Consider the following 27,207-nt stretch of genomic DNA (forward strand, 5'->3'; position numbering starts at 1 on the left):
TCTGTTTTGATATAGCCGATGTTTAAGCGACTTAACCAAGAAGCCAGATCAGTCTGAGACGGGTGATCCATTCTATAGATTACCAAGCCCATCCGTTCACCAATGGACCCGTTTTGTATATTTATTGTATAAATACCCAACGGCAATACTTACTTGCAAAAATTATACAAAATCATCTCTAACACCAACATAGGACCTGTACTACCCAATATATTCAGTGGTTGGCCAGCAAACAATGCAAATAAAACACCAACGATAGCTGCTGTTAAGATACATTCCATTGTTCCCTATTACAAGAAAAAGTCGAAACGTTATAGGAAACACGGTATTAAGTTATTGAAAACACGAAATATACTTCACCACACTAGAAAAACTGTTTGAAATTATTTTTTCCATTATGTTACATCGCTTGGATTTTCAAATATTGGTTAAATCAACGTCAAATGAAACAAAAGCTGGAAATGAAAATGGATATGCAGATATTTAATTGAATTTTCGGATGGATTATGGTCCACTGGTCACTTACCATGTATTGGTCAGTTGCTTGACCAAGTAAACCACCAAATGTAACATTAGGTGTGAGAGTAGCCAAATATAAATATATAACAGACGCTACACACTGGATGTGAAGACAATCTTTAAAATCACTTCCATACCACGGCAACTTTCTTTTTACATCAGCGATTAGTCCACCAAATATTCTAAAATGTGAAAACTTAAAATTCAAGATCGGAAGCAATAATATTGTATTGTTATCATTGAAATCAGGAAAATTAAGTGTACTGTCCGAGTTAAAGTAGGCTAATATTTGAATGTAGACTATGGGTCGCTACAAAAGTTGTAGTCGACGCTTTCCAGATCTGACTGGGTTAGAATTGTAACGCACCTTCCACTTCTTACGAGGGTAGGGTCACAGTGAGATTCTTCTTCTTCAACTTCAATAATATCAGCTGGTTTAATCTTCCGTGTTCCCTAAAACAAATGTATAAACCATAAATAAATCGCATAAGCCATGCCGCCCGTATGATTCTAAAAAACAGTGATCGCATTATAACATGGCATTAACTCCAGAACCAAAAAGACGTACTACAAAGGAAGTAACGTACTACAAAGGAAGTGACGTACTACAAAGGAAGTAGCATTTGGCTTATTGTATTTAAACAGTATTGATCACACAATTACACACAATACATAATAAATTATATGGATTCGAAAACAATTCTTAAAGCTTATATTAATCCGTTTGATTTACTGTTGACGACAACTACTCGAAAATTAACAAGAGCCCAGCCGTGTAAAAAAAATGGCATATTCGCATTTTCCATGTTAGTATATACATGTACTTTCGCAAAATTTGTAGCTTTCGGTAAAAAAGTACACGACCAATAATTTCAGTAGCCTTGATTAAATGTACTCTCGATATAATTAACATTCCAACTGTGATAAATGGTACCAATTCAAACCAGAGGCATACATATTGTGAAGTTAAACTTTTCAATTACTCACCTGTGATGGAACACTTTGAGGAGGTTCAATTCTGATTTTAGGATCCCATTCTCCGGGTGGAAGAGCTGTTACCTGATCTAAAAATTCATCCACACCAGCCAATACATCATGTCGAGTCTTGGCCTTGTATACTACTTCTCTAAATACCTATAAACCAGGACCATACAAACAGTGAATGTGAAATTTAAGAATGGGTTATGGAGGGGTGGGGTTGGGGGACGTCGGTCAAATATTTAAATACTTTCCGCTGAAAGTTAAAGTGCGACCGCGCTAGACTCTTATTTCGAACTCCAACTTATCTTTTACATGCACGGGTATTCCATCTTACACCACTGACACATCAAGAGGAACACACAATAAAATACAAAGTTTTTGAGTTTTTTGCTTTTTGTTGGGTTTTTTTTTGGGGTGTGGGGGCGTAAAATCTCTAGTTTCCTCCCACTCCTACCCTATCTTCGTTAAGCACGATACTTTTTTAAAACAACAATTTTAGCTTTTCATTTTCAGAAAATAACACTTACCTCATCTACCATGATGGTTGACATAGATCTACCGATTTCATAATTTTTAGTTTGACTTCCAGGTGGCCCGAGCAAGAAGAAAATATAACGTGTGGGTAAAGGCACTTCGGTTAGATCACCTATTGTTCGAGACTCTGATAGTCGTATTAAGGCTGTCACTTGATACTTCAGACCATCCAGTTCACCAATCCAGATATTAGCTGCTTCAGATCCGTCAGGGATTTTTCTCATAAACTGTTGATTTAACTGAAAAATTATATAATTATGTAATAATATGTAATATTATCAATCCGGGGGAGCAAGCAAATCCCATCAATTCTTACTAACAACAGTGCCTTAGTACTCGGAGTTCACCACTAGAAAGCCACACTTCATTCAGTTTGGGCCAAAATCGCACCCCTTACTGCACACATAACAATAGCGAATAAAGCAAACTGCATGTTTGTCTGAAATTGGTAAAGGTCTTGACAATAATTTGTAATGGGTACAATTTTAAGATGCGAAAAGTGCCCGCCGATGGGGAATATTGCGGTTATTAATAAATAATATCGAAGATTACCTTGGTAGATGATGGTGATTCCGGAAGATCTCCATTTTCAAGCATATTTGGGCTGCTTGCTGGGTTTCCTTTTGATATACTTTTACTGGACTCTACAAAGTTAATAATCACGTCAATTGAATCGGGTTGCATTCATTTAATAAATATTTATAGCTAGCCAAAAAAAAACCCCAAAAAACGAAACAACAATTAATGGAGATAAACCCTTTATATTAAGCGGTGGGCATCTTGTTAACTGATTTCAGTATACATTTTGCCTGCAGAGGCACCCGACATTAACTACTAATGTCCAAAAGAAAGTATACACTGTGCATTTCGTCCTGCTTCAAACAAAGTCGTATTTCCATTGTATGCGGTATTTTGGTACAATGTCCATTTGTTTTGCTATTTTTTTTACTAAGAAATATTGAGTTTGGACGCACGAGAGATGTTCAGTGTAGTTTTATCACATTTTGTTGATTTAAACAAAACTTAGTCATATCTTTAGTGTGTATACTTTCTTTTGGACATTAGTATACATGTATATATACAGTATATGAAAACTGCTTTCATATGGAGGCGTAACATTTTTAAAAAAACAGATTTACACCCCGCAACACATAATTTCTAATAAATCATATTTTAATAGATTTGTTTCTGAATCAGCAATCCACCGAACCCAATTTAACATTAATTTAGCGTCTTTTTAATAATTCTTCAGAAAGACCTACTTAAAAAGTAATTTTCCCCAGTATAAAATTATTCGCAATGTATTTACAACACAGACATTTGTCATTTGAAAAAATATTGCCTTTTTTTTACCTCGCCCTTTAACATTCATTTGACCAATCAGAGCCCTGGATAGACGTCTTCCCAAATTCATACTCTCAGGATCAACAGAGGAACGCCGTCCTCCGCGCTTAGAATGTTGAAAGCTATGGGGTGCTAAGAATGCTGCTTTAACTTGGTCTCGCATGCCTTCCTCTAATAATTTGGCATTGATGAGATTATCCATCAACAGGTCTAAACAAAAATAAAGTTGTAAAACATGAAATTAGTGCAATTGCTGATGTACATTAATTAATTTACCAAAACTAATTACAGTAATGCTTATGTAAGAAAAAAGTTGCATTACGATCAGTTTTAAGTCAGAATCTGAAATAATAACTAATACTGAACCTTTCTTTATCCACAAATTCTATCAACCACATACTCGGGACGACATTTCACCATCCGAGCCACTATATTGTTTAGAATGTAATATTTCCTGAGTACGCACCAAATTGTTGTCAATCAATATATTTTTTCATCCCTGCTGGGATCCAAACTTTCGAATCTCATATATTTCTTTCCTATTATGTTCCCATCGTGTTCCCATATTACGTACATAAACTGTTTTTAAATTCCTTTTTTCTATAATGTATAATTTTTACCTGCGACTTGAGTGATATGGTATGCATCAACAGATAACATGACAGCTCCAGATAATAAACTACTTCTTAATTCAAACAGTGAATGTAGAGATAGAGAGGCTACATGAGGTTTGGACCATCTTGATCCCCCTTCTTCAACATCTTCTTCATATTTAACCCATCTAAAAAATAAAAGTGTATACATATTATATAACAAACTATGTGGACTGGTTTCCCATTGTCAGGACTGAGGACCTTGTCAGTGGCAACATATACACCCGGATGGTACTAAAAACCGAGGTTCAGTGCACACATTGGCGTGTACGTACAAGATCCATTGACAGTTGGAATTCGATAGAAAAAAGTAGTTCATAGCACCGCGGCTGTAGAGGCAAAATGTCCCCGATGAGACTATATGGCGAATGCCCGTCTTCATTAGCCCGGCCAGATAAGGCAGACTAGTAGGACGTTAAACCCCATTTCATTTTTGATTCCTTAACCATTGTGCAATGAAACCTCTAGCCAACTTAAATGGTAACAATGCCTCGGTATTTCTGTGGCTAGTGATATGGTAACTGGATCTAAAACTCTCGGAGGAGTCCCAGCATCCCAAAATATAGTTTAGAATGCCAAAAACACCTCAGGGCAATGGAATGTATGTTGTAAAACATTTGAAAAAGGTTACCTGGCTGTTTCCTTCCATTGCATAGCATCAGCTAGTTTATACAGTACATCCATCTGACAGAATATATCTGGATAATGAGTATCGTCATCATTGTCACCGAGTAGATGCTGAATCTGTTCACTGGGAGTTAACGATGCTGGAAAATAAGGAACATGTCAGAAATTAGCTTTGGAAATATATATTCAGATCCATTACGCCTGTTGCATACCATAATAACTATAAGTCATTTAGATACGTAAATACACCGCAACAGATATATATTGTTTAAAGATAGCAGAGATAAACCAAAACAGTAGCTGTTTTCTAAATGTAACGTCTAAATATTTAGGAACTTTTCAAAGAACATCGTTGGAAACTTTATATCTATTAATTATATGAAATTTGTGACTGTTTTATCACAGTCAGGGATATCAGAGAAATAATACATAATGTAAGTACATAAATATTCTGAAATATCACCACGTTCACCATCAATCTACCAACACCTTTTCACCTTAACAAATACCACATAAACAAATACTAGTACATAACAAACAGATACTCTATAACGACAATTTAACACAACAACAGTAAGAGTGACCTTGCTAAATCTTGACTCGCATTTACATGTGAAGATAGACTTCGTAGAGACTAAGTATTGTTTTGACAGTGATGGCAAGACCCAAAGTCACTTGTTTAAATCAGTTAGCTAACTAAAACATATAAAATCTTTCTAGGGCTACTAATGGTAGCTTGAACACATGTACAAAGATGACGTCGTTCACATCAAAGCATGTGTCCTCACTATCGTTGTCCATTTAAAATTATACGTTTACTACAAATACAATGTACCCAGATTTATACTACATTACAAAACCTTTCACCAAAATTACTTACTAAACATCGGCTCTGTGGATGCTGAAAATTTGTAAAAGTAAGAAAATATCTTCATGGTTGTATGGATACCTCTTAATATGTCATTGTGTCACATATGAATATAATAAGGAAAATATCATCGGCGCTATTGACCGTTGGTTTCTTCGGGGCATTTGTGCAGTTTATCCCAGAAGCAAAGCATCACATGACCTTTTGAATGTGCGTTAAGGAGGACAAGGTTCTTTCTTGTCATTTCATGCTGTTTTAGCTAACTTGCCATTGCTTATTAATGCATGCGATCCAAGGACGCAAAATGTATTAAGACAGTGAATTCAAGCTTTTACGAATTATAAAAAGTCACCACTAAGATATATATCAATATCTGACATAAATATAAAGTTTATATTTCGATAACTGATATAAATATGAAGTTTATATTTCGATAAGTGACATAAATATGGAGTTTATATTTCGATAACTATCTGACGTAAATATGAAGTTTATATTTCCATAACTATGAACATTAATACGATATGTTGTTTTGTTTTTTTTTCGACAAATATCTACATCTATCATAAATATGGTGTTTATATTTCGATACCAACAACTAATATCTATCTACACGATATCTACATATCGATAACTATCCACATCTATCATAAATACGGTGTTTATACATGTACTTCGATAAATATCAATATCTGACATTAAATACGCTGTTTATATTACGATAAAAATCAACGAGTACATTTAATAAAACTTTTCGCGTATATTTGAGTGAATATCAGGATTGGGTACCGATACAATGTTTTTTTTTATGTATTGATAACTGATAATTTTACCACGTTTTGTGCAATTAATAAATTTAGGGAGTTGTTATTAGTGTGTTACGTTTAATCGAACGTATTTAGAATAAATTATACCGGAATGAAAAATCAAAACGCCTGTATAATTTGTAGATAAATCAATAAATGAAAAAGGGGTATATGCAAAATTATCATTTACATGGCGAATTATTTGCATAGGCACTTATTTTATTTTAAGATATTAAGTGTTAATGTCTCACCTGGAGTAACTCCATCCGATATCGTATATTTGTCCTTCTTGCGGTTTTTATTGGGACGTCGTGGTCGTCTTGGTAGACGTAATCCAATGAAGGCGTTACTGCTTCGTCTGTCTAGTGCTGTAAAATAAGGAAACGTCTCCAATATTATTAGAAAATGAGAAGGGTATTGCATTCATTTTATCATGATCGCAGATACTTTTCCTTTTCCGTTCTTTTTTCTTTAGCGATAGATAAATTTGAATTCGATGTCAAATGACAGTTTCGGAACTATACTTGTCACCCGTGGCATTGCGAATGATCTGAATGAAGTTACCGTTGAAGAAGTTTACAGCAACTGTATTTAGTCTTGGTTTATACAATATTGTATTAAATAAACTGAATTGGGCTTAACATAAGGCAACTTAGGAAGCTCAAGTTCGCTACATTATTTTTGTTTTCACACGGCAACAGTATTTGAACTTGAGACAGACAATATTAGCCAATTAAAGATCACATAATATATGAAAAAAACATACAATACACACAACTTACCACTACTGTCAATGTCGATATCGTCCATCACACGACTAGGACCGGTATCTCTGACTGGATGTTCCATCGTAAAATTAGAATCCATTTTGAGAATCAATGCAGAGTCGTTAACGACTACAGTTTTTGATCGAATCTCTTAGTAAAGTACAATCACCTGAAAGAAATAAGAAGACGGCCATAGATATACGTAATTTAGGTAGGCCTACACACAGATCAGTCATGATGTAATAGATAGTACAATCCTAACACTGAACAATACAATAAAATGGTCAAAATGAGTAACAAAGCTACTAGGCCGCAGATCACGACTCGGTCATCTATGCAAATTGCACGATTGCATGGGATAAAGAGTGGAATCGCATATTAATTTAAACATGCATCTATTTCTCCACAAAACATCAATTACTTGTGAACTTAAAAACTAAGCCACTAAAACTATTCGTTTTTATCGTTTTTAATATGAAGGGTTGACAAATACTAAAATTCGTACAAACTAAATCATAAGTCTTAGAAACACCGATTGGACGACGATGATGGACCTGCTACTACATAAATTGTGGTTTGTCGTGTATTTCCGCACAGATAATCCATTCGTTCTTTGTAACTTTTACGGCCGCTTCCACCGATGGTGATAATGCAAACAAAAGTTCGTTGGATCCTTCGTTGGGCCTGAAATCTTTTCGTTCGTTCGTTTCTGGAGTTTAACGTCCACTTCCACCAGGGGTGATATCGTAGCCTAAAATCCTCCCGTTTGTGTACTAATATACTAAGTAATAATATTGTAGTCAAAATATAAGCCAGACTCTGTCTTTTGATTGGTTAAATTATGAACTCAATTAAATTTAACGCGACTTGATTAAATTAATAATTGCGTACTTGAGTTGTCAATAAAACCACCAAAATAATATTGGTTGTTTCTAATCCTGGAAAAACTACTCAAAGCTCTTAATTAACCCAATAATAGAAGAAGTTGGTGTATTATATAATTCGTTTAATTACACTTAAAATATAATTAAACAACCCCACATATTATTAGAAGTAAAAAACAAATCGAAACTGTGCGAAAAAATGTAAGACGGCGCTCTTATAAATAATATGAAGTTTAACGTGCTACTTTTCTGCTGCGACTGTATGACATACATGCAGTGTGCTATGAAGGAAATTTTGCCCCGACAGTGGCACTTTTATATCGAATTCCATCTGCCAAGTGATCTTTACGCGTACGGCAATGTGTTCACGGGACGATAACCCTATCCCTTGCCAGACCATCAGCCCTGCGCCACTGATAAGGGTGAAGCACACCAGAAAATCCCGATGATCATTCTAGGCCAACGCAGGAATCGAACACGGGAGCCACCGTGGGTCCCATCATTTAAGCGAACAATGCGTTTATCCTTAAACGGAATTAAATGCCCTCATGGGTCCCATCATTTAAGTGAACAATGTGATTATCCTTAAACGGAATTAAATGCCCTAATTTAATATACGCCCCCCCCCCCCCGGGATGGAAATTTTCATTTTTATCAAACTAAGGTAAAATATAAAATTCAATTGTATCAATGGTTTCATATTTATTTATTACGTCGATACATTCGAAAAACTATGGTAACTCTATAATATTGAACGGTGTAGGTTAGTTACAAATTATGGGTTATGCACCCGTCCCTATTCTTTCAGCTGAACAACAAATACTTTGACTATTTTTTAGTCTCAATATAACACAAAAATAGCACTAATGATGTGTTAAGCATTATTCATTTCGTTTAGATATCTGTATAAGATATATCTATGTCGAACTGTAGTTGTATAAGTACCGTGTACACATTAGTGTGCACGTAAAGATCTATTGACAGTTGGATTTCGAAATAAGAGTAGGCCGTAGCGCCGCTATCCTGACAACATTTCCGTTCATAGCCCACTGCATGGAGTATGTATAAATTGACCACATGTTAGTCTCAAAGCCTTAGACTAGACATTTACTGTGCTTAGTCACCTACAGTACTTGGTAATATGTCTAGTCTCTCTAAACTACTTAAAGGCTTGTAAGTAAGACATAAGAAGGTGTGGAGTGTGGTACTATATAAATAATAATAACTGTATACTTTTATTGACAGTTGATATATTTATTGTATATAAGTATTTCACTTAGATACCTGTTCATATCTATCACTGAATCACGACGTTACTATTTTGATCATCTATTGTAATTTTCAGATTATACTGGAGCCACCGCAAGAGGTCTACACCCCCCCCCCCAACACACACACACACACACACACACACACCCTACAACACACCAGGCTAGTAAAAATGGTACAATTCACCAAATAAAACCTCCTACAATAATGATTACAGTCAATTTACGTAGTTAAGCCTATGGTTAGGGCAATATAAATGACATTTCGAGCTGGGGTGGTTTTGTATTGCAAAGTCAATGGTTGACTGTTGTTTGGCTGTCAAAATGTAAGGCCTGACATGCAAAATCTTGTTAACAGCATAGTTATGGGTATTCTAACTTCATAGAGTCAGGGACCCCTTCATTAGTCAGCGGTGTACCAAGTAGTTAAACCTAGACCTAGTTATTAGTTTCATAAAACAATCCTTAAAAGTAACACATAATTTCTTAGTAAATGATCAGCAGTGATAAATTGTTTCATTTGCATTGACTTCATTGCGTAAATGAACTAAAATACACAGAATACATGGTTATTCGTCGAAACATCGCCCAGTAATAAACAATAATTGTATTCCACAGGCTTTGTTCATGTTTCAAAACCAGCCATAGATCAGTTAAAACTGTTAGTCAATAAAATATCTTCCAAACCCGTTTATACTGTGCTACATATTGATGTGTATTAAAGTTTTATATTTTATCAGTTACCCACTATCATACTTATTTATTTTTTTACTTTGTTATCAACTGATTGTGTGAGCTAATTCCGATATTTAAAGTTGACGATCACGACTTTTCCGACCAGTATCTAATTTGTCACCACTAAATCCACGCTAAAAAGTATTGAAATTAATCATTTTTTTTTAAAAATAAAATCATCAAAGATTTTATCCAACACTTATAGGTGCCACTGGATTATTTATACCACCTTCAAAGAACGCCGAATGTTTCTTGTTGACTTCTTGTCAAACACCGATGGGTCATGAAATACAATTATTCATCATAAATTTTCAACATTACAAAATGTCTTATACTATAATTCAGCCCCACCCCACCCCATATGAATGGATGGAAGATGTTTGTTGATGAAACAAAAACCGTTTATTATCAAGGTTGAAATATGTCCACATGATGATTTTAACACTGTAGCGCTATTTTAGTCTTTCAAAATGTTGAGTGTCCCTCTTGGGATTGCCCATCCGTTTGTAGCTTCGCCCTGTGGAAATGTATATCAGAATTATTCGACAATGGCTTGCTATACATTTCTCCCCCAGAACAACAGCCGATGGGATTTTTAAGACTAAAGGAGAAGGTGGTAACTTAAGGCTCAATTAGACATACATTTGTATCAGCAATGTTCAGAACAATATTATTAATAACACGTTTGTCTCATTAAACCGACTAGTTCCGGCAGCTAGATTCATAGTCAAAATATATACACAACAAAAGTACTTTTACTAAAAAGCAAACAAGACCAACGGTTATTACACTCATAATAGAGTAATAGTACCTGCAGGAGGACCACACATAACATTTAAACAGGCATAATGTAAGAGCTAAATCTGCCTATTGTGGGTCTTTCGTTGGGCCTAAGATGTTATAAAAATTATTAATTAGACATTTATTAATATGACAAGACCATAACCAACTACTAATGCCACCGGATGCTTCCGATTTTAAGTAGATTAAATTTAATTTAAAATGGAGAAGTGAGACCAAGACTCGAATGACCATTTTAGTTACGATCCATGCACACATCTTGTCAAAGCTAAACCATTGATAACTTTGCTTAAAATAAAGTAATTTGAATGGAATTGTCAATATATTCATTTTGCATTATCTATTTTTAAATATTATAGCGAGAATGGCCAGCTCTTTACCTAAATCTTACACATTTCCCCTTTAACTAAATGCCTGTTGCAAACGTAACCGCCCATTCTGATTTGAAGTTTACATTAGTTTCTACTGATTTAGATCACACATGTATGTGCTAACATCGACTTCGGGATATTATCAAACTTTCATTTATAGGTCTTGTGACACCCTGTGGTTATGTTTGATTTAAATAATGAAATACTTTATTATCCTGCTGTCATTTTACCTCGTTAAGTTATGCATCTTAATTTTCAATAAAAGTGGATGTCTTTCAATAGACAATTTTGTAATGGTCTTAAACGTATTTGGGCTGGGTCTACAGTAGATCATTAATCATCATAAAATTCATTGTAACCTCAAACAAATAGGTGTTTTTTTTAAATTCAAATTTAGGTTAAGAAGTAGAAATGTTAACATGTAAAAATGTTGAAAGTCAGATGAAAGTCAACGGAAATACGGCTAGACAAGAACTGCATCATTTGTCATACGACAAGCTATAACTGACAGGCAGGTAAGTTTATCAGAACTTACATATGCACGATCGGGTGAAGTCCTAAATAGTTTAAGGTCCAGGTCCTCATTGATTTCGTATTGAGCATGGTTTCCAATGACGACAAAAGGTCCGTAGGGATGGTGAGTTGTAAGGGTACTGGACTCTCGAAAACAAAATGGCCCTGGTTTAAATCTTGAAAGACCCGTGTGATTTTACATCGCCCACCCTTCTACTGTCAGTGGTAGCGCCAGCTGAGCTGACAAGGAACGTGTGCTTAGATGTTTAGATGGGACAAAAAGCCCAAACACATCCGTGTTTACATCGACTTGCACGTAAATAACCTTGACACAGAGACAAATCGACGTGTTCCCTTGAGGTGGCAGAGGTCTGGAACTAGGTACAGTGTACACGATAAGGATTCGTGTTAATGGTCTGCCCAAATACATGTACAATGTATCTCAGTTATAGCTGTCACGCAAATTATATAGATTTATAAGATATATTATGATGTGGGTGAATTTATCACAATAATATGTAAAGTAAATATATGTTTACATTTAGATATGCATATTAATCAAGAGTCATAAATCAGCTCTAGCGAGTTGAAATATTACACGCAACACCCAATTTTTTATTATTATGTTGTAACCTGAAGTTATACATAAATAGAACGAGGGGCCTTTTTCGGTCCCCCAAAAATCAAATTTTAGGCCGACGGACTTTTCTTAAACGCTTTATCACGCTGTAAATTTTATTATACCGAAATAATGTTATTTTTAGAAATGCGTTATCGGTGTTCTACAAGGCTCTATATTACGTGAACTTTATTTAATTATGAAGAAAATAAATGTCACCAACCTGCACATCACTAAGACTTTATCGAGCAAACAAAGAAAAAAAAACCTGAAATCTGATGATAACTTTGCATTTGTTCTTTTCGATTGCCCATTGATTAAAAAATATTTATGTGCAATGTTTACTATTTTCATTGCTCTGAATTACAGTATGTAGGATACGAAAACAAGCATGCAAATGCTTATAAATATCGCTTCTATTGAGTTATACAGACTTCTAAAATGGTTTCAGATGGTTAAGGAATTCGTATTTTTCTTCTTTTTATTGTCCCAGAAATATATTACCACAGACAATTGTCACAATAAATATAAATATTATATTATATTCAACTGACTCGCCCGGGACATATGGTATGTATAGTTATGGTAGATCACAACATGTGCGTGTATGCTGTTTCTTGAAGAGGACATATTGCATGGTTGATGTAAGTTGTCTTGAACTATGTATTCGATAATTGTGTAGTGTTTCTATAGTTATGTAGTATATAAGTATGTAAAACCTGGACCTCTACCACGGACACAGTTATGAAAGCAAAAGACAAAAACATGTCACATCTGGTAAAATATTTTTGATAATTATTTAAAAATGTTCATTAAAGATACTTTTTCTTCCTACCATTTCCACAGAGATACCAATTTTAGCATGCAATATCCTCTCATTAAAGGATCCCGGTGGTATTTGTCAAAAAAGTTTGTACAATCCGGACATCATTCAACCCGGTTCTTAACGTACTACCAAATATATTTTGTGACAGACAACTGCCAAATATGGTAAATGATATTATTTCTACTCCTCATTACAGAATCATATCATGTAAATGCCAGAAGAAAAGAGTCAAGTTCAGTGACCTGAAGATTCGTAACGCTTTTTATCACTTTTGGCAGAGCCCCAGTGAACTAAATAGCAAAACAGGCGCAAAGCCAGAACACGTCAATGTAGAAGAGATGTATAATTGTCACATCCTATGGTTTCGTATAAAATTACCCGACCTGCGGGCATTTCCTTTTCTTTACATTTACAAAATGAAACGGAATTGTCACAGGATATCATTTATCATCCTATATGAGAATCATGTCATATAGGAAAGATGGAATGAAATGAAATGGGGTTTAACGTCTTACTGTTCTGCTCCTAAACTGGGCTAATGAAGACGGGCATACGCCATACAGTGTGCAATGAGGGAAATTTTGCCCGGGCAGCGGCACTAGGGCCTACTCTTTTATCGAATTCCAACTGCCAAGGGATCTTTTATGTGCACGCCAATGTGTACACGGGACCTCGGTTTTTCGTCCCATCCGAACGACTAGACAGCTGTCCTTGTCAGGCCCTCCATCCTGCATCACTGATTTCACTATAATCTAAAAGATAACATGCTATTTACCAATGTTGCTTACGTCATTTATATACAAATAAAACTAGATAAATAGCACACTTTGTTGTTGATCATAATAGAAATTATATTTTAATACTTTTCCAACACCAGGATATTATTATAAACCCTATTTTGGAGTTTAGGGGATTTTATTTTTTGTTTTACAACCATCAACTATAATATAAAAGTGCGGAAGACATTATAGTTGAAAATTGGTACCGGATGTTCAAAATTATTATTACGTCTTGTGCACGACATCTTTCAAGTGGTTTGTGATAACACTTCAGAAGCTGAGGTAATGTAAAGTCAAAAGATTGAAGAAACATTAATTTTCATCTGTATATTTCATTAAGTAGACGACAAATTTGTATAGATGAAGCATTTTCTTATCATTGATGTTCAGATTTCATATTTTATTAAATTTAAACTAATTAGAATATAGACAGGAAGTCGAGCAGCCTGATCATCTCAATCAAAAATAATGAATAGAATCAGTATTTATATCATAGTGTAAATATGTTTCATTTAAAGGGACAATAACACTCTTGCTGGCTTGACAGCTCCAGAAAATAAAGAATAGCCTTATTCTAAGTTCTAGATGTGTTAGTGTCCTACCTGTTGTGTAAATTATCCATTAAATCCTATTTTACTTGTCCAGAGGGTTCAAAAATATTTTTAAATCCAGGTCACATTTGAAAAGCTTTACGTCAAGCTTTTAAAATCATTTAGTTGAATTTTTCCAATTTTTTAAATTAGGTGTGTTAAGATGAAATTTGTATCATCAATTAATTGGAATATTGTAAAATAGTACAATTTGTTGACCAGAATAAAGATTGGGACATATTATTCAGTTACAACAAGAGTGGTATTGAGCCTTTAAAGATGGGAGTTGCCCAATAATTTTCTTCTCTTAACTCTTAGGTTATACAGTTGAGATCTTTGTTCGTGTTATGGACATCGGTGTAGATAGACTTAACCAGATGTTATTATGCTCAAACCTTATTGACCGAGGGTTTGGTGGTCAAATGGTTTAAAGCGTGCTTGTGAAACGATAAGATCTCTCATTGAGCCAAGTGGCGTGGTTTCGATTCCCCGCTTGTACGTGACAAAGAGTAGGGTCGCCTTTCCAGCCTGGTGAGTTTACTCCAGGTCCTCCCATTGCTAAAGACCCTACCCGCAAGGGAATTAATGAAATAAAATTGACCTAATTTGTGTCTGAGTGGACGTTAATCCCATCTCCTCCGCCCCCAACTCTCTCCTTATTGACTGTCTCTAAATCTTTACATTTTGAATTACTTCAATTAAAATAATGACCTTTACTAAGATCATAGGGTTTCATACAAAAATATCTCTTCAATTTTTTATAATCGGCGACAAGATGTTTGATCATATTACCATTCTTTAGCGAGGATGAACAAAACATACATATGACAAGATTCATACTCATAACAATTCGGAAAATGTTCGGCCATGTATTAAATACGGGCGTTCATGTAAGCTCGCGATGATAATAGTATATAGTAAACAAATAGGAGTTTGAATGAATGGATGAATGAATGAATGAAATACGTAAAATACACATGGATTATATTTTCTCACACGTACCCAATTATTGTTATTTCAGTAAAAAAACAGCCAATGAGAAACTGAGATATTATATCCCATCCAATCCTTTAGCATCCCCCACCTCTATGAGTAACGGTTCATTCATTCCAACGGATGTCATTTGAAGGGACATATCATCTAGTGGCAATTGTTACTACAGCTGCCAGTGAATGTCTTTACTGCTTACATACCGCAGAGAGCAAATTGACACAATTATTTATAATTTCCTTTGATATATGTAAGGTCACTCAGTGCTGACGCAGACGATTTGCACACGTAAAGGGTCACAACTCGCGCAATATAATCAAAAGCCTGCTATATAAACGCTGTAATATGCCGGTTTGGCAAACGAAAATAAAACAATATACGTCACTTCTTACCAGTATAGTACAGTCTAACATTTATTAGTAATTAGTATTATAAATATAATTTCTTTCGACAAAATTTCCCTTTAGCTTTTAATATCACCAAGAACCGGAAGAACAAGTTTAACAAAAAATGACTGAAGGTGGACTCCCCAGTTGGTTAATCATTTATATACGGTTAGGTCAGTAGAATATCTAAATCATTAACATTAGTAATATATGAAATGAAATGTGCTTTATATAACTTCACCCGTTTCTGCTCTTACCGGGCTAATGAAGATGTGCAGTGTGCTATGAGGGAAATGTAGCCAGGAGAGCGGCGCTATAGCCTACTCTTATTTCGAATTTCAACTGTCAGGTGTTCTTTTACGTACATGCCAATGTACAATGGACACCGTTTCCTGCCACTGACAAGAGGAAACCACGTCTGATAATACGGAGAAATAAATTTCTAATCCAAAATCAGAAGCGAACCAGAGACCTCACTGAGCCACCGCGACTTAATGAAATTAGTATCCATAAATATCGACTATTTATTTGATATACACAGTAATTTGATAACTATTGTTGCTATATTAGTACGTAAACTCCTACTCGTAGGTCAGTACCATACTGTGCTCTTGCCTCAATACTAATACCATAATTATATACAACCATAAATAACGTTTATTCGACTTGATAATTATTAATGTTGTATTTATAATAAATTTCCATGATATCTAGGTTTATTATATTGATCGGAAGCATTTTAATATAATGTTTTACCTCTTTAAAGTTAAACGAACGGAACAGGGGTTAAAATAATTAACCCATCATTTGCGTTTCTTTGGTCGGACAACAAAAGTTCAACTTTAGGTTCTAGACAAAGAAATGAAATGACGGTTCTTTAACATGTGTCGTCTTAGAAGCCACCTGTTTAAATTGTTGCCTCTCTTGTTGTCAAGTGTCGTGATCAATGTATGGTATATCTATTCAACAAGAGCATCTGATTCCACATCTCAGCAGAAATCCTCTGCGAGTATTCCATCATTTGCTTTATCGCTATTGAGTGCATTTTGGGAGAAAGAGTAACACGCTACAATAGACATTAAATAGCCTATGTTGACAAATTAGTCCGCTGTCGCCTCTCTTGTTGTCATAAGAAAAATAATAATTAATAATATTAATAACCGTCTAATTAACTTATAGACGAGACATTAAATATATTCAATTTTATTTAGCTGTGTTCATCATAATATACAGACTAATAACACAGCAAAACTTATAAGATATACAAAAGATAAAATAAAAATATTTATTTGAAAAATCAATTGTAACAGATGGCTAGACATTTCAATAACAAAATCACAAAATCGGATCAACTTGTTAAACTACGATTAGGTCCCGACGTTTTATATTTAAAACTGAACACGTTTTCATTATTCCCTGTATAAGCTACAATATTCAAAACATTATTTTTTTTTCTACATGTATGTCAGCTGTTTATTTCACACAAATTTCAACATAATGTTTAGATTAAATTAATAATTATGCTTAATTAGTTTTCTTTAATTTTACGTGTCCTTAATTGACTAACCTCTTTCCTCGTTTATAAATTTATTGCCTTAATCAGAATGTTCTTTTGAGATCGTTCGGGTTTTATTCAACGTAATAAAGATGTATTAAATATGGCCCACCGGGTGATATAAAGCATGATAGGTTTATAACAAACTATAAGTTCTTACCTATATGAAAAGATGGTTACTGATCGTAGCCCAACGTATACAATCAAAACTTGTCCAAACTGACTTACCCCACTGTCTTGTGGGCATACTATAGCTGATTGAAAACATAACCACCGATTACAAACATCCCAACTCTTTATATACCTTTCATACTTACTCATATGCTAATAAGCGGGGTTATCTGGGGTCATATTACTATTGTTATCTCATTTCGTGAAGAGTTATATAGTCGACACGCTACGTGCGCATGTGCTACCGGTTTTGATAGATTGCCGGTTATTTTAAGGAGTAACTTTGCCGATATGAAGCTTAATAAATATTTAAAAATGAGTGTTTCAATTAGATTTAAATTTCGATATTAAACAGAGCGTAGAGCTTAGCCAAGACGTGATCGTGATTATTATTTCATTGAAATTGTATGTGCGAAACGAACGTGAACTAAATGAATCAAGTTAAATCCTTTTTTGGGGGAAATGGGATGAGAAGAAGTGGTCTAATGTGTAGAGCTTTTCGAGAAACCGGGGAAGTGAGGGAGACGCTCCTAGCATATTTGCTGTATCGTCTTGAGGTTTCCGATCTGTGATCATATACAACTGCCAGACTTGCGTGATGGCGTCAGTAGGTTTGGGCGTTGGCGTACAAGTAAAAGAACCCTTGACAGTTGGAATTCCAAATATATGTCAGGACACGTCATAGTACACTGCCCTGTTTTTGCAGAAAAGTAAGACTTTAATTCCAATTGCATTTCAGTAGTCAGCCATTTATAAACACGAAGACAATTTAATATCACTTTTTACCAAACACCTGAAAAATGTAACATCACGAAACTGTGACTATTTTAGTCTCCCATCTTAAAACACATCATGGTCTTTTCACCAAGTTGTAAATTCCGTTACAGCTGTCAAAACCAGTTTCCTTGTGCAATACATTAACTTTTAACTAATTATTTCACCGTTAGAGGTCGTTTTACTTTCTGACATAGACGTCTGGATGTAGACCAATAAAACACATTCTAGATCTATATTTAAGTATTTATGGCGTTAAAAATGGGTGAGGGCTAACTCAAATAAATCCATCGCGTTTTAAATGACAATTTTAGGACGTTAAATGGTGATTGGCCACGGTGTCGTATAATTTTTTTCGTTTTTTTTTTGCCAGGCGTGTGATACAGGAATTGGCTATCATGGAACATGGGTTGGTTTAATTTGGTCATATATGACAACCACAGAAGTGTGGGGTTTTACCGTGTTCCATTTGTCTTTTTCAAATGCATTTACTTGTGTATAAGTAGCTCAACTACATCGATTGAATGAGATCTAGATGAGATATTTTGAGAACTGTTATTGGGGTGGTTGTATTCGGGTTGTTAAAGAACTTGTTAGGTTCAGTATTCGACATGGGTCCCAGAGAATCGGAGGTGCTAGGCGTGAAAAGGAAGTGATTTGGAATTCCAATGGCACGCAACCCTGAGTGCTGCAATGTCTTTATTTGGACACAATTTATCAGAGCTTGGAGCACATTGCAACGCAATCGTATATGCTCGTTTCTTTTCTCGATCACCTAGCCAGAACTAGCTTAAAGACCGAACATGCCAAAATAAAGGTTAAATATAAAGTTTAAAACCATGCAAAACCCAACTATCATTAAGGCCGAAATAATAATCAAAACTATCGATTCAAACTAAAGTTCTGGTCATTTCTTTAATTAAATAAATTAATACAAGTAACAACAATAGTTTTTACATTCGCAAATTTTATATAATTTATTATTTCTAATATTAACTATGAGCTATCACGTTTCACATGCCCTAATATCGTTGTTGCTTTTTTTTTATTGAAGTGACTGCTAAAAATATCACATTATTTTTATGTATATTAGGAGTTAGTCAAGTGTAATATCGTAATTATAAGAAAGCAAAACAAATACTAAATAATACAATGAATTAAAGACACCATTAGTGTAGAAAACAAATATCTCATAAACCAATTATTGAGATGACATATTATACTATATTAAAACTATTTAGGTATGTATTTTTGTCTCACTACATATTACGCAGTGCAAAGTCTTTCGTTTGCTTTCTCTAGCAAACAGAAATTACACAAAAGCTGAAAATTGGCTGACTGGTAATTTGAGTTTCCTGTTTAAGAGAACCATTTGAACATTAAGAATCACTAAAGAAGCGAATTGGTAGAATAATCTTAAAGAATATTGCTTAAGAATAATCTTGAAGAATAGTGTTAAAGAATGACGCTGGCTAAAATCTAGGATTAGAATTATGGCTCGCGTTAAATTGGCAATCATGCTGTACAGTTCGTCTTTCCAAATACTTTTTATTTCGTTATCTTTATTATACAGTTACATCACGGAGGTATAAAGAAAAGATTGTGGGCACCATTGGTAAAATTTCTGTCAAACCATGCCTCACATAAAAGAGTTTAAACTGTACATTTACCAGTCACATTTTGTTATTGGTTTTTAAAGAAATATTGATATTTCAGCACCACTTTTATCCCATAACAGGTATCGGTGTTTCACGGAGTTCAGTGGATGATTATGCTAGTTTTCTAGGGCTTGGGTTTTCAGAATATAACAAGAATTGTAATGTCAAGTCCGTCAATCGATGCAGAAACACGCATGCCAAGTTTTATAGCGATCTCACTAAAACTGGCGGAGCCTTAGACATTTTTTGGTGTGTCACTCCAAGAAGAAGAACAACAACATGGACAGCTAGACCAAAATTACATTTATTTTCTTCCAATGCCTCATGATTGACACGGTGTTGGGATGTTATGCGATGGGATATTAAAGTGTCCGCAAGACCAGCAAGTCCCCGAGCGTGTCCAAAAATCGCTACAAAAAGAAATATCCTTGCAATGTAAGCCGATGACAGTAAAAAGTACACCCATTATACAACTGTTATTATGCTAATTATAGTAATTGTCATAGCAATAAAAACAAAACATATGTCACTACAAACCAAATGTAGGCTACAATTCTAGAACTGTCATATATTATTACGTCAATCTTGACTATCATTGGATTCGTCTTGAAGAGCAACGCTAGAGGTCACGTGTTATTCATAAAACTAGAGAGTTCTTCACATAACATCTTGACCTTCTCTCTTGACTTTCACTAGAATAACGAGGATACACCTTCCATAATTTATTGCATTTTATTGCCGTCTTTGTATTTTGATTTTTTCAGGCAATATTATTGTCATTAGATTGCTATTTCGTTTCGTTGATTTTTTTTTTTTTTTTTTTTTTTTACAATGATTTAGATCTAACCAACTTTATAACACTAAAATTTAGCAGCAGCCAATATAATTGCTTCGGGTTTTCCGTGATTAATTTCGACCGCTTGACTGTTTATGTTTTATAAATTCGAGAGTCTTCACATTTCAAGTAAAACGTTTATTTTAGACCATATTGACTCCATCAGTTTAGGATAATACCTTTCTTGGTCGCAATTGAACCCCTCGTCTGCCTTTCAAATCGTACGTACGCAGATAGAAAGCGTTATTTAATTGGTGATTAAGATCATTGTATATGAAATAAAAATAGAAAAAAGTGTAAATGGCATTTAATTTGAATCGGTTGCATACATTTTAGAATCCTAGAATAAGGGACATACTTCTGACACTCCCACTTCATAATGTACGGAAATTGTGTATACATGGTCTTTCTGGGCAATCAAGGGCATGGAGTTAGGTCACCGATTTTCGATAAGTCAATGCACATATGTCACACAAACTCAATATCGACTGTGAAATAGTCAGTTCATAATACTAGTAGCAAGGAAGTGGAGTTGGAAGTGTAGTTACCGAGTTAAACCAGAAGATCTATCCCTTAGCCATCTTTAACAGGAGGTTTGATCTAGCTTTAACTCCGTACATCTTATCAAGCCATTCACGTAATATCCCGCCTATTCGGCACTAATTTCCATTAGCTACCGACCCAGCTGAGGAGCCTATCAGATTCCTCGATCATAGCGAATCCCAAGTCTCGCGCTTTCCAGCTAAAATGTCTACCTGTGATAATCGAGTTGCTAAGTCTAAGGTTCGTTCATTGCCAAGGTTTCCGTGGCGGTCACCATGTTTGATTTGAGTGTGTTTGTGTCACAACCTCTAATTGGAAGCTACTGTTCACGTGTCTTCTATGAAGGGAGATAACGTAGTTATAAGTTCGGGAATTTCTGACTAGATGTTATAAAACTCGCGACCGTTGTTTCAGGAACATGCTCCTTAGCAGAGGTCTGTCGTATCTTTTCCCCATGTTCAGCTATGATTTAAGGGTATTATATTATACAAGTATCACATCGTATGAAAGAATCCATTTGCCCTTTTTAGTCTAAATTACTATTGATACCTGATTTATATGTTATATCAAAACGTGTGTCTCTATTATGTAATATTTTGTCAATATAGTTTATCAGCTCATTTTGTCTGAATGATATTTAGCGATTGTAATTCAATATAATATAATGATATATCTCTTGCTTTTTTACACTATACACATTCTGTGAATACACGCCATTGTTCATTTGCAATGTTCATACTAGCCGGTCATTCTCCCATGTGATGAAACCATAGATCAAATTACTTTTTGTTTTTTAATAGTTCATATTCCGAGGCCATTGACAGTATAAAATACGAAACAAAATTTAGATCTTTAGATTGTCATAATTCCGGAAATAAACAGGATCTCGGAGAATGCGCCGCTGGGCCGATTTCGAGGTAAACGGTATACCGATCGATCACCTCTTCGAATAAACAACAAACAGTTGTTCCAGCATTTCATCGACAGACACTACGCTAATTTTTTTGTATGCCATCGGGAACAATGATGGAACTATTATTATTTAATATGCAATCGAAGTAATAGACTAGCAATTCTCATTGGTTTATACTGCGAACATTTTTGATCTAGTAAAGTTCGAATTTCTGAAGTATCTTTCTCAATTCAAAGGAAAAATAAATCTTCGTGGATTTAGTAATTTAAAAAAATAAAATTGGTAAAGTTTTGATTTGCTTAATAGTGCAATAGTAACACCCAATGATTTGAAAACTAACCAACCATTAGCAGATTTGGAGACTGAGCTGCTATACTTTATGGCTAGATAATTTCACTATCTCCGGCTTGAACATATATTACTGAATTTTACAGAAATGTCAAAAATGGCCAGGTATTTAATACAATTACCCCAAATGCCTAGGTATGCATTTCACACAATCCAGTGATTAATTTTAGACCCCGAATTATTGGCATCACACTAATTTTTAAAGATTTGGTTAAATGCTAAAAACTGGGATCTTGATATATTTTTTTTTTCATATGTCAATTCTTAATCTTTAAAAAAAATGTTTTACCCATGTATAATAACACGTGACATGTATACAAACATACAATCATTATGACATGCAGCTGATTTGGGGAGTTTGCTATATGATTTGAGTAAAAACTTATTTGAGCGAGAAAGACATTCCTTAGTTAAATTCAAGACTTGCCTTAAAATATATAAAAATTCAAAATAATAATTACAATTAATTGGGAATTTTATTTTGACAAATAGTATTATAGACCCGCCCCACCCGTTTTCATTAGCCAAGTCAATGCAAAACAGTAGGGCGTTAACCCCCAATTCGTTTCATTACAGTTTTGAAACCCTTAGTCCTACCGTGCCCAAGATAAGCATAAACATACTATAATAGTAATTATAATTAATTGTGAATTTTATTTTGACTGATAGCACTTATTTATTTTTGAAACACGAGTCACATATCATCAGATTTGAGAGAAAAATTATAAATAATTTCCAACAATTAAAGTAGAATTCTTACCTTAATGGCTATATCATATCTGTGTAGTATCCGAACACTCTATGCTATGCCACCCGTGAAAGTGTTCTACCAGCGGACAGTCTTCTGTACAATAAGAAGACAGTTAATGAAATGAGAATCCAAATGAGATTTGGTACGTATTAAAACCGACAGATAATATTAATGTGAGTAACATATTATATGTGACATAGATGGGCTGGTTGAAAAGTGTCAACGTGACAAATCAGAAGCTGTCTCCTTGAGCGTTAATATATTTATGGCTATATGCAACAAAAGATATATAAATGGCTTTATTTTATGACTCCTAGATTTGTTCGGAGTCCCTAATATTAAACAAGCGACTAATTGTAATTGGTTCGTCTTTGTTCCTGTATAACAGATCGTTAGTCTCCGATCATCTGGTAAAGGTAGCTAACAGACTCTTTGATTGAGTTTTAGTAATGTACGCTTGATTATCGGGGGATTTTCTCTTGTTTTGTTAACTGTTTTCGTTTCGAGTTGAGTTCGATTGGTTTTTTTCTTTAGGTTGCTGCGTTGCTTTGCTGGCATCAATAGGTTTGCTTTGTAAGCACTAATTCTCCATTGGAAATGTGACCTAACGCTAATGACGAGTTTTGGACATCAAAATAATGTTGGAATCAATTTATTTCTATTTGAAAGCTCATAACATAGGGCGCTTGCGATAATTACGACTTTGAACATCAAAATAGAGTTCGAATTGTTATGGTTTTTTTTCCTGTTTGAAAACTCGATGTTTACGTTGAAAATCAAGTTTGCGAGTAGACACCAGGGGGCCAAATTTGACAGGACAGTGGAAAACCTCGTAAGTACAATAAACACGACATGATTTTGATAGCGTAGAACGAAGTTTACGTTTTGTCAACAGAATAACTCAATTATTTTGAATATGGGGCATTTATTGTACCTATGACTTTCGATTTCTAACTGTCCAGAGAAATAAATTCTGACCGAGAAGCCACTTCTATGACGACTCGACATCTGATTGCTGGTAGTTTAACTTTATTTCTATATGATGTGTGCCGAGAAGGTTCCTTTCCAGTCTGTTTTCTCATTGGCAGGGGTGCAGAACGAAGGGTCTGGCAAGAAAAGAACACTTTGTTATTCGGATGGAATGAAAACCAGAGGTTTACGTGTTCACGCACATAACCCATTGTAATTGGAATACGATGAAGTGCAGACGGAAGCAACGCCTCTGTCTCACATATAGCATACTGCATGGTATAAGCCGGTGTGTTCAGACAAGTAGGATGGCAAACCCATGTCATTATTCCAATACCAACATCAATTTTGCATTTATTTATTTATTGATTGATTTGAATTAATTATTTTTTTTATTGATTTCAACCTCATTTCATTTCTCAATTTATGTAAGAATTAAACGTGTATTTTGGATGCATCATGGTCCCGTAAGGTTGGATTAGGTCCACCCCTTGCCGCGTTCAGTATCAACTGTGGTAAGCTCAAATATCGAATCTGTTGATTGTTACATTAACATCGACAATTAAGAGGGTTGATTACATTCATATTTAAACCTTATGCACTAATACAGTTATTTTTAATGACATGTTTATATAGCCTATGTCTATAAGCTAATTTTAAAAATGACATAGTGTTACATTAACATCAACAATTTAAAAATTAAGGGGGTTGATTACATTCATATTTAAACCTAATGCACTAATGCGATTATTTTTAATGACATGTTTATATAGCCTATGTCTACAAGCTAATTTTAAAAATGAAATAGTGTTACATTAACATCGACAATTTAAAAATTAAGGGGGGGGGGGGTGATTACATTCATATCTAAACCTAATGCACTAATGCGATTATTTTTAATGACATGTTTATATAGCCTATGTCTATAAGCTAATTTTAAAAATGACATAGTGTTACATTAACATCAACAATTTAAAAATTAAGGGGGTTAATTACATTCATATCTAAACCTAATGCACTAATGCGATTATTTTTAATGACATGTTTATATAGCCTATGTCTACAAGCTAATTTTAAAAATGAAATAGTGTTACATTAACATCGACAATTTAAAAATTAAGAGGGGGGTGGGTGATTACATTCATATCTAAACCTAATGCACTAATGCGATTATTTTTAATGACATGTTTATATAGCCTATGTCTATAAGCTAATTTTAAAAATGCCATAGTGTTACATTAACATCAACAATTTAAAAATTAAGGGGGTTGATTACATTCATATTTAAACCTAATGCACGAATACAGTTATTTTTAATGACATGTTTATATAGCCTATGTCTATAAGCTAATTTTAAAAATGACATAGTGTTACATTAACATCAACAATTTAAAATTAAGGGGGTTGATAACATTCATATTTAAACCTAATGCACTAATACAGTTATTTTTAATGACATGTTTATATAGCCTATGTCTATAAACTAATTTTAAAAAATGACATGTTTATTTGATGCAGATTTAAGACAAATACTTCACTGTTGTATGTGCAAGAAGAAAGAATCGTCGTATTGTTCTGCCATTTACCCTTCAGGAATAATCTTGCTGTTATATGGGATAATATGTAGCCTGTTGTTTTATACCGGATATAAGTAAGCGATTATTCTCTTTGATCTTTGATTGACAGAACACTTAGTTTGCCTGTCAATCATTCGAAGGCGAGAACATGGCGGCCAGGATTATGTGTCATGTTATTTTGTGCGCCACAGATATACGGCGACATCTTTAATCAATAAAAGGCACTCGTAGGATTGTCTTAATGAAATCGTGATGACAGGTTAATATTTATTACCGTGCTGATATAAACAAGGCTTGTGAGTCGCGGTGGGTCAGTAAGTAAGGTGCTGGCCAATTAACCAGGAGGGGGAGTTCGAGAAAGTTCCCCGGAATTGTCAAGCGTGCCCCCCCCCCCTCCTCCATTTGTGATTGGCTGCAGGGCGGAAGGCCTTGCAAGGACAGTATCTAAGATAAAAAGAAAAACCAAAGTTCCGTGTACACATTGACGTGCTATTGGCTATTGGAATTCGAATTAAGGTGCATGGGAAGGACAGCTATTTAATCGTTCAGATGGGATGAAAAGTCGAGGTCCCGTGTACACATTGGCGTGCACGTAAATGATCCCTTGACAGTTGGAATTCGATATAAGAGTAGGCAGTAGCGCCGCTCCCCGGGCAAAATTTACCTCATTGCCCACTGCATGGCGTATACCCGTCTTCATTAGCCCAGTCGGAGCAGGACAGTAGGACGTTTAACCCCATTTCATGTCATTTCATTTCATTTCACACAAATACTAAATAAGCTTTTTCAGTTATCTATTGTTTTCGATTAAAATCGTTGATGTAGGAATTAAAATATCGGTCAACCAGCGGTGTCCTTTAAAAGGTCCCACCACGCCCTTCAGTTATATCAACCAAATGTGAACGAGCTTACGGAACAACAGTAGAGGAGCTAATTAATTAAGAATGCCCGTCTCCATCATCCGGGTTGTTGCATAAAAGCAGGAAGTTAAACCCCATTTCATTCATTCATTCATTTAGATGGACATTTTAGAATATTCTTAGTACCACAGTGGCTGGGGTAGGGTCCACCGACTTATAAACGTCTTTTTAAAGCACAAAATCCGAACTAATTAAAAGTCGTCAATCATATTTCATCTCCATCCCAAGCCCCCTGTCTCCCATTGCGTGTGGGATAGATAGAACCAAACCAAACGACCCGAAGCATTACCAAGAATTGATCGAGGTAATCTTAATCAGATATATCTCAGATG

General features: G+C 34.8%; 1 protein-coding gene across 3 annotated transcripts in view; it reads right to left on the reverse strand.

Moving 5' to 3' along the window:
- Nucleotides 1-23,516, reverse strand: part of LOC126832669 (electrogenic sodium bicarbonate cotransporter 1) — a 32,549-nt gene extending 9,033 nt beyond the window's left edge. Inside the window, exons 1-13 of one of the 3 annotated variants that reach the window (XM_050563531.1) lie at nt 23,419-23,516; nt 7,115-7,268; nt 6,584-6,700; nt 5,539-5,559; nt 4,663-4,798; nt 3,999-4,159; nt 3,388-3,588; nt 2,587-2,678; nt 2,028-2,273; nt 1,507-1,653; nt 887-972; nt 527-701; nt 154-287 (exon numbers count right to left, since the gene is read on the reverse strand). In XM_050563531.1, coding sequence (XP_050419488.1) covers nt 154-287; nt 527-701; nt 887-972; nt 1,507-1,653; nt 2,028-2,273; nt 2,587-2,678; nt 3,388-3,588; nt 3,999-4,159; nt 4,663-4,798; nt 5,539-5,559; nt 6,584-6,700; nt 7,115-7,199 — 1,601 coding nt within the window. In that variant the 5' untranslated portion in view covers nt 7,200-7,268; nt 23,419-23,516. Of the gene's footprint in view, nt 1-153; nt 288-526; nt 702-886; nt 973-1,506; nt 1,654-2,027; nt 2,274-2,586; nt 2,679-3,387; nt 3,589-3,998; nt 4,160-4,662; nt 4,799-5,538; nt 5,560-6,583; nt 6,701-7,114; nt 7,269-17,576; nt 17,720-23,418 lie in introns of those variants that run through there. The other 2 variants (XM_050563532.2, XM_056103441.1) reach the window with 2 other exon arrangements.
- Between the last annotated feature and the right edge of the window lie 3,691 nt (nt 23,517-27,207).

This window comes from Patella vulgata, chromosome 9 (genome assembly GCF_932274485.2).
Source record: "Patella vulgata chromosome 9, xgPatVulg1.2, whole genome shotgun sequence".
Lineage (NCBI taxonomy): Eukaryota > Metazoa > Mollusca > Gastropoda > Patellidae > Patella > Patella vulgata.